At 39.6% G+C, this 13,705-nt stretch overlaps 1 protein-coding gene across 1 annotated transcript; it reads left to right on the top strand.

Annotated features, from left to right (window-relative positions):
• Positions 1–1,361: 1,361 nt before the first annotated feature.
• prep (prolyl endopeptidase) lies at positions 1,362–9,156 on the top strand. Its single transcript, XM_051409839.1, has 14 exons — positions 1,362–1,568; positions 1,925–1,999; positions 2,502–2,635; positions 2,791–2,921; positions 3,236–3,445; positions 3,778–3,899; positions 4,017–4,122; positions 4,482–4,673; positions 4,805–5,002; positions 5,378–5,481; positions 6,202–6,433; positions 6,628–6,759; positions 6,904–7,060; positions 8,011–9,156. Exons 1-14 carry the CDS (start codon positions 1,431–1,433, stop codon positions 8,303–8,305), a joined length of 2,226 nt encoding a protein of 741 aa, XP_051265799.1. The 5' UTR covers positions 1,362–1,430; the 3' UTR covers positions 8,306–9,156.
• The last annotated feature ends 4,549 nt before the right edge of the window (positions 9,157–13,705 follow it).

Raw genomic sequence — 13,705 nt, 5'->3', positions numbered from 1 at the left:
CATCAGAAGAGAGACCAAAATCTCAGAGCAGAGGAAGAATGGAATGATCTGAGATTAGCAGTGGCACCATCTGACACCCCAAACTATATTTTCCTTACACAGAAAAACGCTCTTTCCTCCACCTGCTATCAGCTAGTCACGCTTCTCTACTTTCATCATGCATTCACGCATGAGAGGATGTCACCAGTCCTTTTCTAAAAATCTGGCTCAGTAGCGTGACAGCTCTGATAGCTTTAAGCCGAATCTGAAAGTAACAACACTTTGGAATCTCCTGTATGATCTGACTGTATGATCAGCAGCGGTATCCAAACAATGTGTTTCCTTTTTGACTGAAACACTGCTGTGTAATTAACCCGGCCTCAGGGCTCTTATCTGCATAGCTGTAGAATGACTTGTAGTCGCAGTGTGATGTGACAGAAGAATAACACAACACATTCAACAAGATGGCCTCTGTACATAACCGCTCAATAATATAGACCACTGATAGAAACACATATATTTGCGTTCACTTCAGTGGACCCACTGTTTCCTCAAGTTACGTGCTACCTTAGCGTGCCTTATCTTGTGCTATCAGTCATTGTGTAAGTGAAGGCACCTGTGATAATGATGGTCAAATCAGGATTGATTGATTAAGTAAGAAGAGGAAGTAAGGGAGGGCTGATGAGCAAAAAGAAATAAGATTGAGGGGTTGACCTCTACACTTAAGATAAGAATAGTGATGGAGAGTCCCAGTGGCCTCAGATAACCTTTAACTAAAGGTGCTGAGTCACTATTTACTTCACCGTTCTCTCTGCGTGTCATTCTGAGCTTTAGTTACTTATATAAACTTTGTTTTAAATAAAATAATTAATAATTAAGTTGGTACCATCTCCCAAATACCGGCTAGTTAATAAATCATTCAAATATTTCGAGAACGACACCATTACAGGTAATGTCAAACACATGTATAGGCCTAAGCTAGAGTTTCTAAACAGTATGTAAAACAATATTAGTCACAGATTCTTTCATTTATTTATCATTTTATTCATAGGAAAATATAATCTTTCAAACCAAACGTGTTAAAAAGGAGAATGTTAAATGAGTTTAATTTTACAGCAAGAACTTCCAGTTATTTGCTTCACAGACAACTCAAATTAACCACATTAAAACTTTTAATTATATTCATTAAACTCATCTTAACTGTGATACTTACTTAAATGAAATAAACACTTTTTAGTTCTCGCCTCATCTCCACACAGCTACCCTGTCAACTTCAGCCAGTGTCCTCATTCAGCCACTGTCCCGTGGCTTGTGTTCTCGTGTTTTACCAATAGAGGGCGCAACAGGAATTGAGCTGCTCACAACCAGCAACCAGCGGCATCCTCTTCAACGTGCTTGTTGGCTGTGTGTAAGCAGCGCATCTTTCTGGCCAAAAAAAACCCCTCAAGTTCATGTTTTACAGGATCCGGAGAGTCATTTCAAAACCACTGCTTCAGTCTCTGAGGGAGCTTTTTTTCTTACGCAACACCCGAAAACTAACCTCCAGAATGGCTTTCCAGTATCCGCAGGCTTACCGTGACGACGCAGTTGTAAGTAAATGTGGCTCGCTAACTAGCCTAGCGTGCTAATAAGCCGGGATGCTTAATCATCATGCTTTTTCATTCATTGAAACGGGCGTCTGCTTTGTTAGCATGCTAGTTAGCTTAGCCTGGTCTGCCAACCCTGGCTGACTTTGTTGACACAACGGAGGGGCAGCCGACCCTCAGTGAAGTCCTCCAGTGCTCACAATACGCTAACATTCCCGCATTGCTATTTCATTAACGCTGCTAACAAGCCTGGACGTGCCAGCTCGGTGGCACCAGTCTGTTATTTATTTATTTATTTATTTATTGCCACACCTAAGCTCACATTGTAACACCTGTCATTACTGCTTCACCTGTCTCAGGTGGATGACTATCATGGCTCCAAATTACCAGATCCATACAGCTGGCTGGAGGACCCCGACAGTGAAAAGACGCAGGTAAACACTTGTAAATATTCTGTGTATTGACACATTTAGCCTTTTATCACAATCGCAGACTGGCAACACGTATGATTTGGTGTCTAAATGCTGCTGTTTCTGCCCAGATGCTTTGTTAATCTCTTGTTTTACATTCGTTTAGTGGGCACCAGTCACCCCTTTCCATACTGTTAGTGCAATGTTGCTGCAGGTTGTGTCATGCAACTACTGATAAAGATTTAAGTGCAGCGCATTAGGATGTGGCAGTGATAACCACTACCAACCCAAAACTGTGTTGATATCACCAGTGGGCCTGTCCCGAGAAGTGAAGTAATCTGGATAACTCTGCTGAGTAAAACCGGGAGCCCTGTTTGATTTGGAACATGTTCTATTCTGGTTTTACTCAGCAGAGCTGATCAGACATAACAATACGGCAGATTCTTGGAACTGACCACAGAGATGATGATAATACACTGATGTGTAAAACTTGATGTGTGTTGGCGTTGTGTCTTTCCTCCACCAGGCCTTTGTCACTGCTCAGAACCAGCTGACGTTGCCGTTTTTAGAGCGCTGCGAGGTGCGAGACCTGTTCAAGGAGCGCATGACTGAGCTGTATGATTACCCCAAGTATAGCTGTCCTTTCAAGAGAGGGAGCAGGTGAGGCGAGGCACAACGGAGTCACGTTTTAGCCTCTTCAGTCACACGTCTGTGTCAGCTATATTTATGAGAAGACATGGTAAAGTTGACATCAAAGCATAAAACCGAATCCTGCTTTGCTCTTTGCCTTAACCATCTCTCCCCCTCACTTTCAGGTACTTCCACTTCTACAACACAGGCCTACAAAACCAGAGTGTGATGTACGTGCAGGAGAACCTGGATGCCGAGCCCACAGTCTTCTTGGATCCAAACACGTTTTCTGATGATGGGACAGTTGCCTTGCGAGGTATCAACAAAGACTGTTGTAAAAACAAAATAGCACTGTTTATTATTAATCTTTTTCACTCTTTGAATAGGATTTCTATGATATATTTACAGTATGCATTTCATTTTGATGCCTACATTTGATTATGATGCCTTTGCCGAATACACTGGAACAGATAGCCAGAATAGTTTCCTGATATGATTATAACGACTGAATTTTCAATCTGTGATGTCTTCCTTTCCATAAATAACCTGCTATTCATAGCATCAACGCTGACCACAAAATAATGAATGTTAACTTTCCCCGATGTCTTTGTTGATGTTCTTCTCTTTAAGGCTATGCATTCTCTGAGGATGGGGAGTACCTGGCATATGGCACCAGTGCCAGCGGTTCAGACTGGGTGGAGATCCGCTTCCTGCGGGTTGAAGACGCCGTGCCTTTGGAAGACCGCCTGGAGCGGGTCAAGTTTAGCTGCATGTCCTGGACTCACGACGGGAAGGGACTTTTCTACAACTCCTACCCCGACCAAGAGGGCAAGAGTGACGGTGAGGTCAAGACAGTGTTAGGCTGCACATTCTCAAATCCTAATCTTCTTCAGCTGCTACCACTATGCCTCAGACTTATAAAGAAAAACTAATAAGTAAAGCTCAACACTTCAAACAAATATTTGAGACTAAAAGATTTAATATGGTGTTTTTAATGTTTTTCCATGTTCTCTTTTTTTAATCAGATACATGTGTAGCTTTGTATTTGTCCGCGTACAACTTCGATGCATCAGTATTGTTGCCGCAGTCCACCGCACACCCACTTCATATCTCTTCTCTGTTTCTTGTCGCCACTAGGGGCATTGATGAAACTAAAACGTTATGTCTTCCAGGCACTGAGACCTCCACCAACCTGCACCAGAAGTTATACTTCCATGTTTTGGGGACTCCGCAGTCTGAGGACGTGCTGTGCGCCGAGTTCCCCGACCACCCCAAATGGATGAGTGGAGCTGAGGTATGCTAGAAAGTTGTTTTTTTTTCTCACTCCCAAATATTAAAACGACTGACTGAAGAAGAGTACATGTGTTTATTGATATTCAGGCGGGGTTTAGTGATTGCATTTATATTGCAGGTATCCGATGATGGACGCTATGTGCTGCTGTCTATCAGGGAAGGTTGCGATCCAGTCAACAGACTGTGGTACTGTGACCTCCAGACCACTCCTCAGGGTATTACAGGTTTGTTACACTTGTTTACTTGTTTCATTATCTTGATATGTGTGCCTGCTGAATTGAAAAGAAAATCAGCATTTTAAGTTGTTATTTCCCATAAACTCCTGGTAAGTGTTTTGTGTCTTTTGTTAGTAAAAGCACAGTTTTACTAGCACGTTTTGAAGTTATATTTTTAAGCTGGAACTGAAATTTAGATGACTGAACAGCAAATATAGTCTCAATTTATGCCCACAAAAAGGTGAATGAATTCCCATTTTGTGCCACATTGCTGTAAGAAAGAAGTACTTTCTCTTTGTTTTGTAGTCTGCACGTTCAGCACTTTTATTGTAGGACTAAAACACTCCTCATCCTACTCTTTTGTGTAGGACTTTTGCCATGGGTGAAGCTAATCGACAACTTCGATGCTGAGTACGAGTACGTGACCAACGAGGGCACGTTGTTCACATTCAAGACCAACCTGGACGCCCCACGTTACCGCCTCATCAACATCGATTTTGCCTCTCCAGCTCAGAGCAACTGGAAAGAGCTCATCCCTCAACATGACAAGGATGTTATTGGTGAGCTGCTGCAGCACTCATGAGATCCGCACTTCTAAAATATTAGGAATGGGGTGTTTTTTTGCTCTCTACCTGAAACACAAATTTCAGCTTCCTATCTACTCTCTGCTCTTGGCGTCTCTTCCCTGCAGTGTTTGCCACCTGTACGTACTCCAGCTACCTGTTTGTGTGTTTCCTCCACGACGTGAAGAATGTGTTGAAAATGTACCGTCTGAGCTCGGGGGAGGAGCTGAGGACCTTCCCTCTTGACGTCGGCTCTGTGGTGGGTTTCACAGGACGCAAGAGGGACTCGGAGATCTTCTACTACTTCACCTCCTTTCTCTCCCCAGGTACAACAATATAACCGCTCGGTTTGTGTCGTGCTTTCAGATGCTGTGTCACTGACATTTGTTGCAAAGGAAATTAGTTTACACATGAACTGGCAAATGTGTAGAGATTTAATATGCACAGGGTAGTTAATGAGGAAACAGGCTGAAGAAAAACAGCTAACAACACTTTGTAATGTGATTATGGAATTAGTCATGTAAAAATATAGGCAGTGGGATTAAGTATGCTTTGAAATGGGTATTATAGTTTCTTGTCACGGTGATCAGTACATTTATGTTTATGTACTACACAAACATAATTTGCACACACATTGTCAATGTGATTTTAAGGATTGTAGAACAAATGAGGTGACATCTTTTTTCTTTTCCTGCATCCAGCCATCATTTACCATTGTGACCTGACTAAGGAGCCGCTGCAGCCCCACATCTTCAGAGAGGTCACTGTCAAAGGCTTTAACCCTTCTGATTACCAGACCACCCAGGTAACTATAATTATCCAGAATGTGCACAATTTCCATGACTTCTAGCAGGAAGTACTTCTTTTATTTTCATTTTCTGTCCTGAGAAATGAAGAACTCTTTTGAAAGACTTCTCCCAGATATGTTTAAGTAGAAATGTGTACATCTCTCTGTGCCTGACTGCCCAACCTCGACCCAGTTCTTAAAGTACTGACCCAATGTATAAGAGCTATTAATCAGGTTGTTAAGAGAAAAGTTCAGTGTGTGTGTGTGTGTGTGTGTGCGCGAAGTCATGTTTCTCTGCTTATCCTTTTCAAACAGATTTTCAATATGACATTTTATCATTTTATGTTTTAAAGGAGAGGCAGGTGGGTGCCTGGAAGTACAGTGTCTCAGAGAGATTTATGTTCTATTCCTACTGAGGGCCGTGACCTCAGAAATAACATTGTAAAAAGGAAAATAAGCAAGGCACTGAGGACAATTTTATATGTTCTCTCTCTTGTCTGACTCAGACAGAAGGACAAGTGAAGATTTAAGAATAGCGTTACTGTCTTTGAGCAATACCAAAAACACTGAAAGGAAAACATCCTCATTAGCACTAGCATTACGATAAACATGGATAAAGATTATTTCTGTGTTAATACCATATTTGCTGCTCCCATCTGTGTCCAAGATACCATTCCCTGTCTTTTCCCAGCTTGTTTCTAGTCCAATTTGTGTTCCTGATTGTGTGTCTTTCTCCAGATCTTCTATCCCTCCAAAGATGGCACTCAAATCCCCATGTTTATCGTTCACAAGAAGGGCATCAAACTGGATGGCTCCCATCCTGGTTTTCTGTACGGCTATGGTGGTTTTAATATCTCCATCACGCCAAGCTACAGTGTCTCCCGACTCATCTTTGTCAGACACCTGGGGGGAGTCCTGGCTGTTGCCAACATTCGAGGAGGAGGAGAGTACGGAGAGACTTGGCACAAAGGTGAGGGGATTCTTTTGACACACACTGGTTTAATGTGGTGTTTGTCATTTAAAAGATGTGAACAGTGTATCAGAATAAACCAGGATTAAGGATTAAATTATGCATTTAGCAGCTGGTGTGTAGAATTCTTTATATTTATCAACAATTTACACACGTACTGCTTACATAAAGACACTTGTATTTTCCCCCTTTAGCTGGCATGTTGGCCAACAAGCAGAACTGCTTCACAGACTTCCAGCTTGCAGCTGAATATCTCATCAAGGAGGGATACACTTCTCCTTCCAAACTGACTATAAACGGTGGCTCCAATGGTGGCCTGCTTGTAGGTATGTATATATTGCTGCTGGCTAAAAAAACAATTTAGACTATTTATATATAGTCCTTTTCAAATGAAGCCTCAAACAGTTGTAGAGTCTTAGCTGGGCAGATATCAGTCCCTGGTGTGTCTGACTGTGTGTTTCCTCTCTCAGCGGCCTGTGTGAACCAGCGGCCCGAGCTGTTCGGCTGTGCTGTAGCTCAGGTAGGCGTCATGGACATGCTGAAATTCCACAAGTTCACCATCGGCCACGCTTGGACCACAGACTTTGGCTGCTCTGAAAAAAAAGAGCAGTTTGACTGGCTCATCAAGTAAGTGCCCAGTAACCAGTGTGTAATATACAATATATTACATTTATAACAGCTACCGTACTGAAGCAAGCATTTCCTGTTGGGTTGTCCTGTTGGCTGTGGAGATAATTAATGTTTTAATTTCATCCAAGTACACTACTCACAAAAAGTTAGGGATATTCCACTTTCGGGTGAAATTTATGGAAAATGTAAAAAGTTGATGCTACAGTGATATTATATCATGAAAGTAGGGCATTTAAGTAGAAGGTCAAATTAAGATCACCTGGAAAGGTTATAGTGCATTTTATGTACATTCTGAAATTTCATCCGAAAGCCGAATATCCCTAACTTTTTGTGAGTAGTGTATGTCCATTTTTGATGATATTATTGGAGGTGGTCTTTGATTGAAGTGAAGTGCTCCACCTCTGCTATAAAACAGTGCAGGAGATGTTGATTTACACATCTAATTGTAAAAGTCTTGATTTAATGACCTAAAAAGGGGGAACAATTAAACTGTGACACTTAAGCTGAGCTAGGAAAAGTCCCAGGAGGAACTTCAGAACAACCAATTACCCACACAGCAAATTCAATTCAATCTCAAATTTAATATTAAGGCATATCAAGGAAGCATTTTGACAAGGCACTTCACTCAACAGTGACTGATTTGATAGAATAATGTCTAGCAGATTGACACACAATAAATAGGTCATATTTCAAGCACAAAAAAAAGTGTGCTTTTCTTGATCATACATGATACATAAATTGAGTTTTGGGGGGATTTTGCACTGTTGGTTGGATAAAACAAGGTTTTCGAAGACGCCATCTCGGGTTCTGGGAAATCATTTTTCATGATTTTCAAACATTTCAAAGACAAAATGATGAATCGATTTTAAAATATAATATTTAGAATATAATTTGCAAGTTACTTAATCATTAATATCTGAACTCGGTACCCTATGCTCCTCCGCCAGATACTCCCCGCTCCACAATATCCGCATCCCAGAAGGAAACGGGGTCCAGTACCCTGCGGTGCTCCTGCTGACAGGGGACCACGACGACCGGGTGGTGCCTCTCCACTCACTCAAATACATCGCCACTCTGCAGTACATTGTAGGCCGCAGCCCCAAGCAGACAAACCCTCTGTTCATCCTCGTGGACACAAAGTCGGGCCACGGCGCCGGCAAGCCCACCAGCAAGGTCATCCAGGAGGTGGCTGACACCTACGCCTTTATTGCTCGCTGTCTCAACATCTCCTGGGTCAAATAACCTGCTCCTTCCATTGGAGAGTGAGTGTTTGTGTGTGTGTTTGTGTGTGGGTGTGGGTGTGTGTGTGGGTGTGTTGTGTTGTTTTGTTTTTTTTGTTCTCAAATCATCTTTGGAATACTGTTCATACCAGCTGTTCACACATTATTTGTAACTTTACATTTACACTTACAGGAAATTTTAATATAAGTTTACCCAGCTTCCGTTACATTATATATATTTTTTTGGTCTTGTCTTTGTGTTTGTTTATTTACGTCCCTCCCTCTATTCCCCTCCTCGCAAGTATAAGCCAACATACAGCACTCACAGCTAACATACCCTCTCCTGTAGGTCATGTTTGTAGTCCTACTGAGATAAAAGAACGACTACATTAATAGTGATGGACGTGTAAAGGGAGGGGGTACCTTCATGGTTACAGTAATCGGCCAATCAGCAGTTACAGTCATGAGGTTAAAGTGGCAAAAGTTTATTTGAAGATCATTTCTGAGTCCTCTGGGTGCTTCAAGACGATGCATATTATTTATTTTTTTGTTTGTGCTCAGAATGGACGCTGTGGGATGTCGAATGAATTCAGCATGTACAATTCTGAACAAGACGGTGTAGTGCAAGTGATTCTGCAAAATTGACAGTATTGTTGTGGACGTGAGTGTGTAAAACTTGCAAAAAAGAGAAACACTAGCGTGCATGTGAAACAGTGTGTGTGTGTGAAAGAGTGTGTGTGTTTGGATGTCAGTCCCCACATTTCTTTCAGACTGATAATGATTTCTACCTCTTGACATCGTGCTGATTGTTTGCCTTTTAAAGGGAACCAAACACAATGCCACAATTACAATAAACAACTTTTTAAACAGTGATTTATGCCCATTTATTGTGTTTAAGTTTACATATAAATACAAAGACTATGATAACAGTTGTGTGTAGTTGAGTTGGCAACACATTTTTCTGATAAATTGCTAACATTTGATCCACATTATTTAATAATCGTGTGACAACAGAACAACCCAGAGCTTCTACTGGAATTCTAAAACAAACTCAAGAATTGGATCTTTTATTATAATTTTCTAATTAAATTTATTTTTGATAGTTGATTTTTATTGGATGCACCCAAAGGTTTTTAGTGCTGTTTACAACTGAGAGAAAGGAGCAGCTGAGTCTGCTGCAGTTGTTGCTATGGCTTTAAGTGTCCACCAGGGGGCAGTAACTGAAAATGACCTACACGTGCAGCAGGAGCAGAAAATGAGGGTGGTCTGACAGAGGGCCCCATGTGGATTGCTCAACATACATGTTTCGTGTTTAAGAACTTTTCTGATACACCACTTTCATATTTATTTATGAAAGTACAATAATTTTTTAAAGAATGCACAAATAATATGTTTTCTCTTCCAAACTCATTTCAGAATGGAAATTAAATTAACCAAAAAAAAAAGAAGAAACAAAACAAAAACCAATTTGTTTTCATGACTGTTATATTTATTTACTTATTTTAAAAAGCACAGCTTCCTATTTGATTTTATGAACATTAAAATGACATAAAAGGCTGTAACTTTACACAATCTACACATTTACAAAACAAAAAAGTTACAAGACAACAAATTATTTTAATTAACCATTTTAATGTATTCATCTGTCACATTTTCACTCTTATTTCCTTTCTTTTATTAATACATAATTTAGTCAAAACACTACATTTCAGTCACTTAAGGCCATTGAGAAAAGGCATTAGGCCTTGGAAGCTCTGGACAAACTGCAACATGAAACTTGAAAAGAGAATTTATCAGGATAAAACCCTCTGATAGCTGATAAAATGATTTCTTTGTATTGGTGGGGTTGTTGTGGGTCAAGGCATCAAAAGCTCTTACAGAAAGATCATTAGATTCTTTCTATCAACACACAAAAACTTAGCTTCTTTCATTTTAACTTAAAAAACACTTTGACATGAGACAATGCACATTTTTTATACACCAAGTAAAGTTTTCTGAAATAAACTGGCACTTAAATTCTATTTAGTTAGAAATGAAACAAACCGATTCAAATTGTGAGAATATAACTTTTACAATTACAAAGTTGTACAAAGTCTTTCTTGATTCAGTTCAAGAAGTTTAGAAAATTTAAATCAGGTCACTGAAAACTAAACTCTTCTTTATATATATATATATATATATATACGTTATATATATTTTTTTTTGTTCTCCAAACATCTTGCTGAAACTAGAATATTAAAGTGGAAAAATACAAACTGAAATGTTAATTTTAATGAAAGTTTTGTGATTCTTAAATCCCACAAAATTAAATTAAATCTATTTGTAAAATGTTCTGGTTGCAAACAAATTTTGCAACTAACTAAAAGTGTAGGAGATTATGCATATTTAAATCTTAAATGTGCCAGTTGTTACTATTTGAAACTAAATAAAGAAAATCCTGAAAACTGAAGCCAGACAGGCAAACAATCTCCTCTAAACTACTACTCCACTCCCATAAATAATGCAATTAAAAGTTCCCTTCACACACAACACTGCACATTACTTAAATACTACACTAAATTATCTTCTTGAACTTTTCAGCTCTACAAGGAAATTAATCCACTTATTCCCCAACCAGGAAAACTGAACAATGTTCAGAGTAAATGAATGGAATAAATAGGTAAGTTAACAAAATATGAAATGTTTTCAAAATAGACAAAACACATTTATAGCTTCTCACATCACAGCCAATCAGTGAGCAGTTCAACGTCTCTGCAGGTTTTTCTACAAATTTATATGAGCTTGATCACAAATGTGACATAACTCATATATATTATGAATACTGGGTTGTTTGATCACTTCATTAGTAAGCCCAATCTCTCTTTAACCACCTTGCAACCAAACATAAGCAATTTCTCAATAAAATGTACCGATGGGTGACAAATTAAAGTAAAAAAACCAACATGAAGTGTCTCAGTATGGAGTCTGAGAACAGCCTCAGTGCTGCTTGCCAAGTTTGTGGAACTCTACTGGAGGGATGAGAACCATTTCTCTAAAATATATTCCCTCTCTGTCAACACTTTGCAAATCTGTCAACACTTTGTTTCCTTCTTGTTGTTCTTAACTGTTGTTTCAGTTACTGTTTGCATTACTGTTTGTCTCTATGCTCATATTACAGTGTTTTATTATGTGTTTTATCCCTTTAAAGCCTAAACAGGGACAAAGACTGCAAATCAGCTACTGCTTGAAGTTTTATATGTTTGCATTTTATTTCAACTAAATCACAATAGCTGTATCGTTTAAATAAATGATTACTATCACATTTATTATTAATGACACATTTAGGACAATTAAAAATGATATAACTGAGATTAAGATGTCTTCTGCTAGAGAGACCTGAGTGCAGCAGATAGAGAGAAAGGCAAACATAACAAAAGGGACAGATAGAGACAGATAGAGACATCAGAGGCAGCCACAGACATTACAAAATAGATCTGAAGATAAAGGTCTACGTTGTATTATTTGCTGTTATGGTGACGGGAGTGGAGAGCATTGTCTGACATGTTGGTCCAAAAAATCTGTCAGGTGTTCCACAGGGTTGAGATCTGGTGTCTCTAAAGGCCATGTAGCATTTTAGAGCTCAGTTGCGCCGAAGCATCTACATCAGATGTTTCCCCAGTCTTTTCTTTTTTCTCTCTGTTTTTTTCTTTTTCTTTAATGTGTTTCCTCCGTCTGTAAGTATGCACGTGTTTGCGCGTGCGTGAGGTAGCAGTGATCCACCAGAGGGCGCTTGACGGTCCTGTTGACCTGCAGCAGGCCTACACAGACGTACTTCACATTCTCTGGAGCAAAGCTGGTGGTGCATTAAAACACAAACCAGCCGTTATAGACTGTCTTTATTATAGGATTATAACATTACAGGTTCCTAAATATAACAGAGGGGGAAATAACTTTCATATTTGATAAGAAATTCCGTAATATCCTTATGAATTTATGTCCTAAACTCTCGTGAAACTGGTCCTAATTTCTGATTGGCTGACGCGTTTGAAGACGTTCTAAAATACCCAATGAGCACACACCTGTGACCGTGCTGAAATATTAATGCGCCAACCGGAAATCGCCGCTGGGCCACAGCTGAGGAACTACATTACTCGGCGGAAGAGCAAAAATGTACTAATTCCCCTCGACATATTCGTATTATTGCTTTAAAAGTTATAATTTGACTGAAGTTATTTTGTTTTCTGTAGTTGGAATCTGCACACCGAGACAGACATGCGCACATATTCAACAGCACCAAACTGTAGGCTCCTCTTATGACTTTGTTGTATCTTTCTCTCTGGCACAGACGTGGCTCAAGCTTACAGAAAGATTCAATATTTAATCTTAGCAGTACAACTTATTGAGAAAGATGAGGGAGAAGTTGGGTGTGAGTTTTGGTTGAAGTGGTAAAGAAGAAGCTACGCCCCAGATGAGCCCTTTGATCTGTTACTGTGGCTTCATTTCCTGATGCAGTTTACTTTTTCTTGGTGAAAGGAAAGCATTTATTAAGAGGGTGTTGGTGTGTTTAAGTTATAGCATACACCCCGAGACAAAGACAAAAATCAATTTTCCCATTGACAAAAAAATAAATCATCATAAATATAGGCAGGTATATAGGTAGGCTATATGTATTTTTATGGCGTCTGGCATTTCCCTGAACTTAACAACACAAGTACATTTATCAGAATAAAACCACTGCATCTATAACCCTCATCTGAGGAAAGGTTACTCATTTATAAAGTAAACAAGGACATTTACTCTTCGAAAGCATCTACAGAATCACATTTAAGCTATGTAAAAAAATATCTATCTATCTATCTATCTATCTATCTATCTATCTATCTATCTATCTATCTATCTATCTATCTATCTATCTATGTTTAGATGAAGGTCTCCTGAGAACTGTGGGATGCAGAGTCGTGCAGGTGATGGTCTGCAGACAACCGATGGATGGCGCTATTTATTTCCATCCCATCACAGTTCCTTGGTCTTATCAGATCCCAATCACTGGTCTGAGAACAGTTTACTTGAACTGCTCAGTGAGGGCTGAGTGACTGACGAGCAGATGTCAGATCAGTAGGGAAGGTTTGGGGGTTTTCTTACGGGAAATTCTTTTATATTATTTCATTATAGGGTCAGACCTTCGGTATAACTGTTCTCAGATACAATCACTCTTTGGCTTGGCTTTCAAGGGAATTGTATATTTTGTCACGCTTTTGAATAGTTGAATACTGCTTGTAAACATGCTGGGTGGGGGATGTGAGGTATGGATCTTTATCAACAAGAGAGAAAGAGGTGGGGGAAGGCAGGGAGCATGATAGGGGAGGCCACGGGTGCCACATGGTTTTGAAGAGCCAGGATGAATCTCTAAAGACTGACAGAGGATTGGGTTTTAATTTATAAT

This window comes from Dicentrarchus labrax, unplaced genomic scaffold (assembly GCF_905237075.1).
Source record: "Dicentrarchus labrax unplaced genomic scaffold, dlabrax2021, whole genome shotgun sequence".
NCBI lineage: Eukaryota > Metazoa > Chordata > Actinopteri > Moronidae > Dicentrarchus > Dicentrarchus labrax.
Note: the sequence above shows the minus strand (reverse complement) of the source record. Positions and strands in the feature narration are given on the sequence as shown.

Bases quoted from the DNA above. Each gene is read 5' to 3' on its own strand.
- prep (XM_051409839.1), top strand. From the start codon at position 1,431: ATGTTTTACAGGATCCGGAGAGTCATTTCAAAACCACTGCTTCAGTCT. The intron at 1,569-1,924 runs GTAAGTAAATGT...CACCTGTCTCAG, and splicing joins CTTACCGTGACGACGCAGTT to GTGGATGACTATCATGGCTC. The intron at 3,900-4,016 runs GTATGCTAGAAA...TTTATATTGCAG, and splicing joins AATGGATGAGTGGAGCTGAG to GTATCCGATGATGGACGCTA.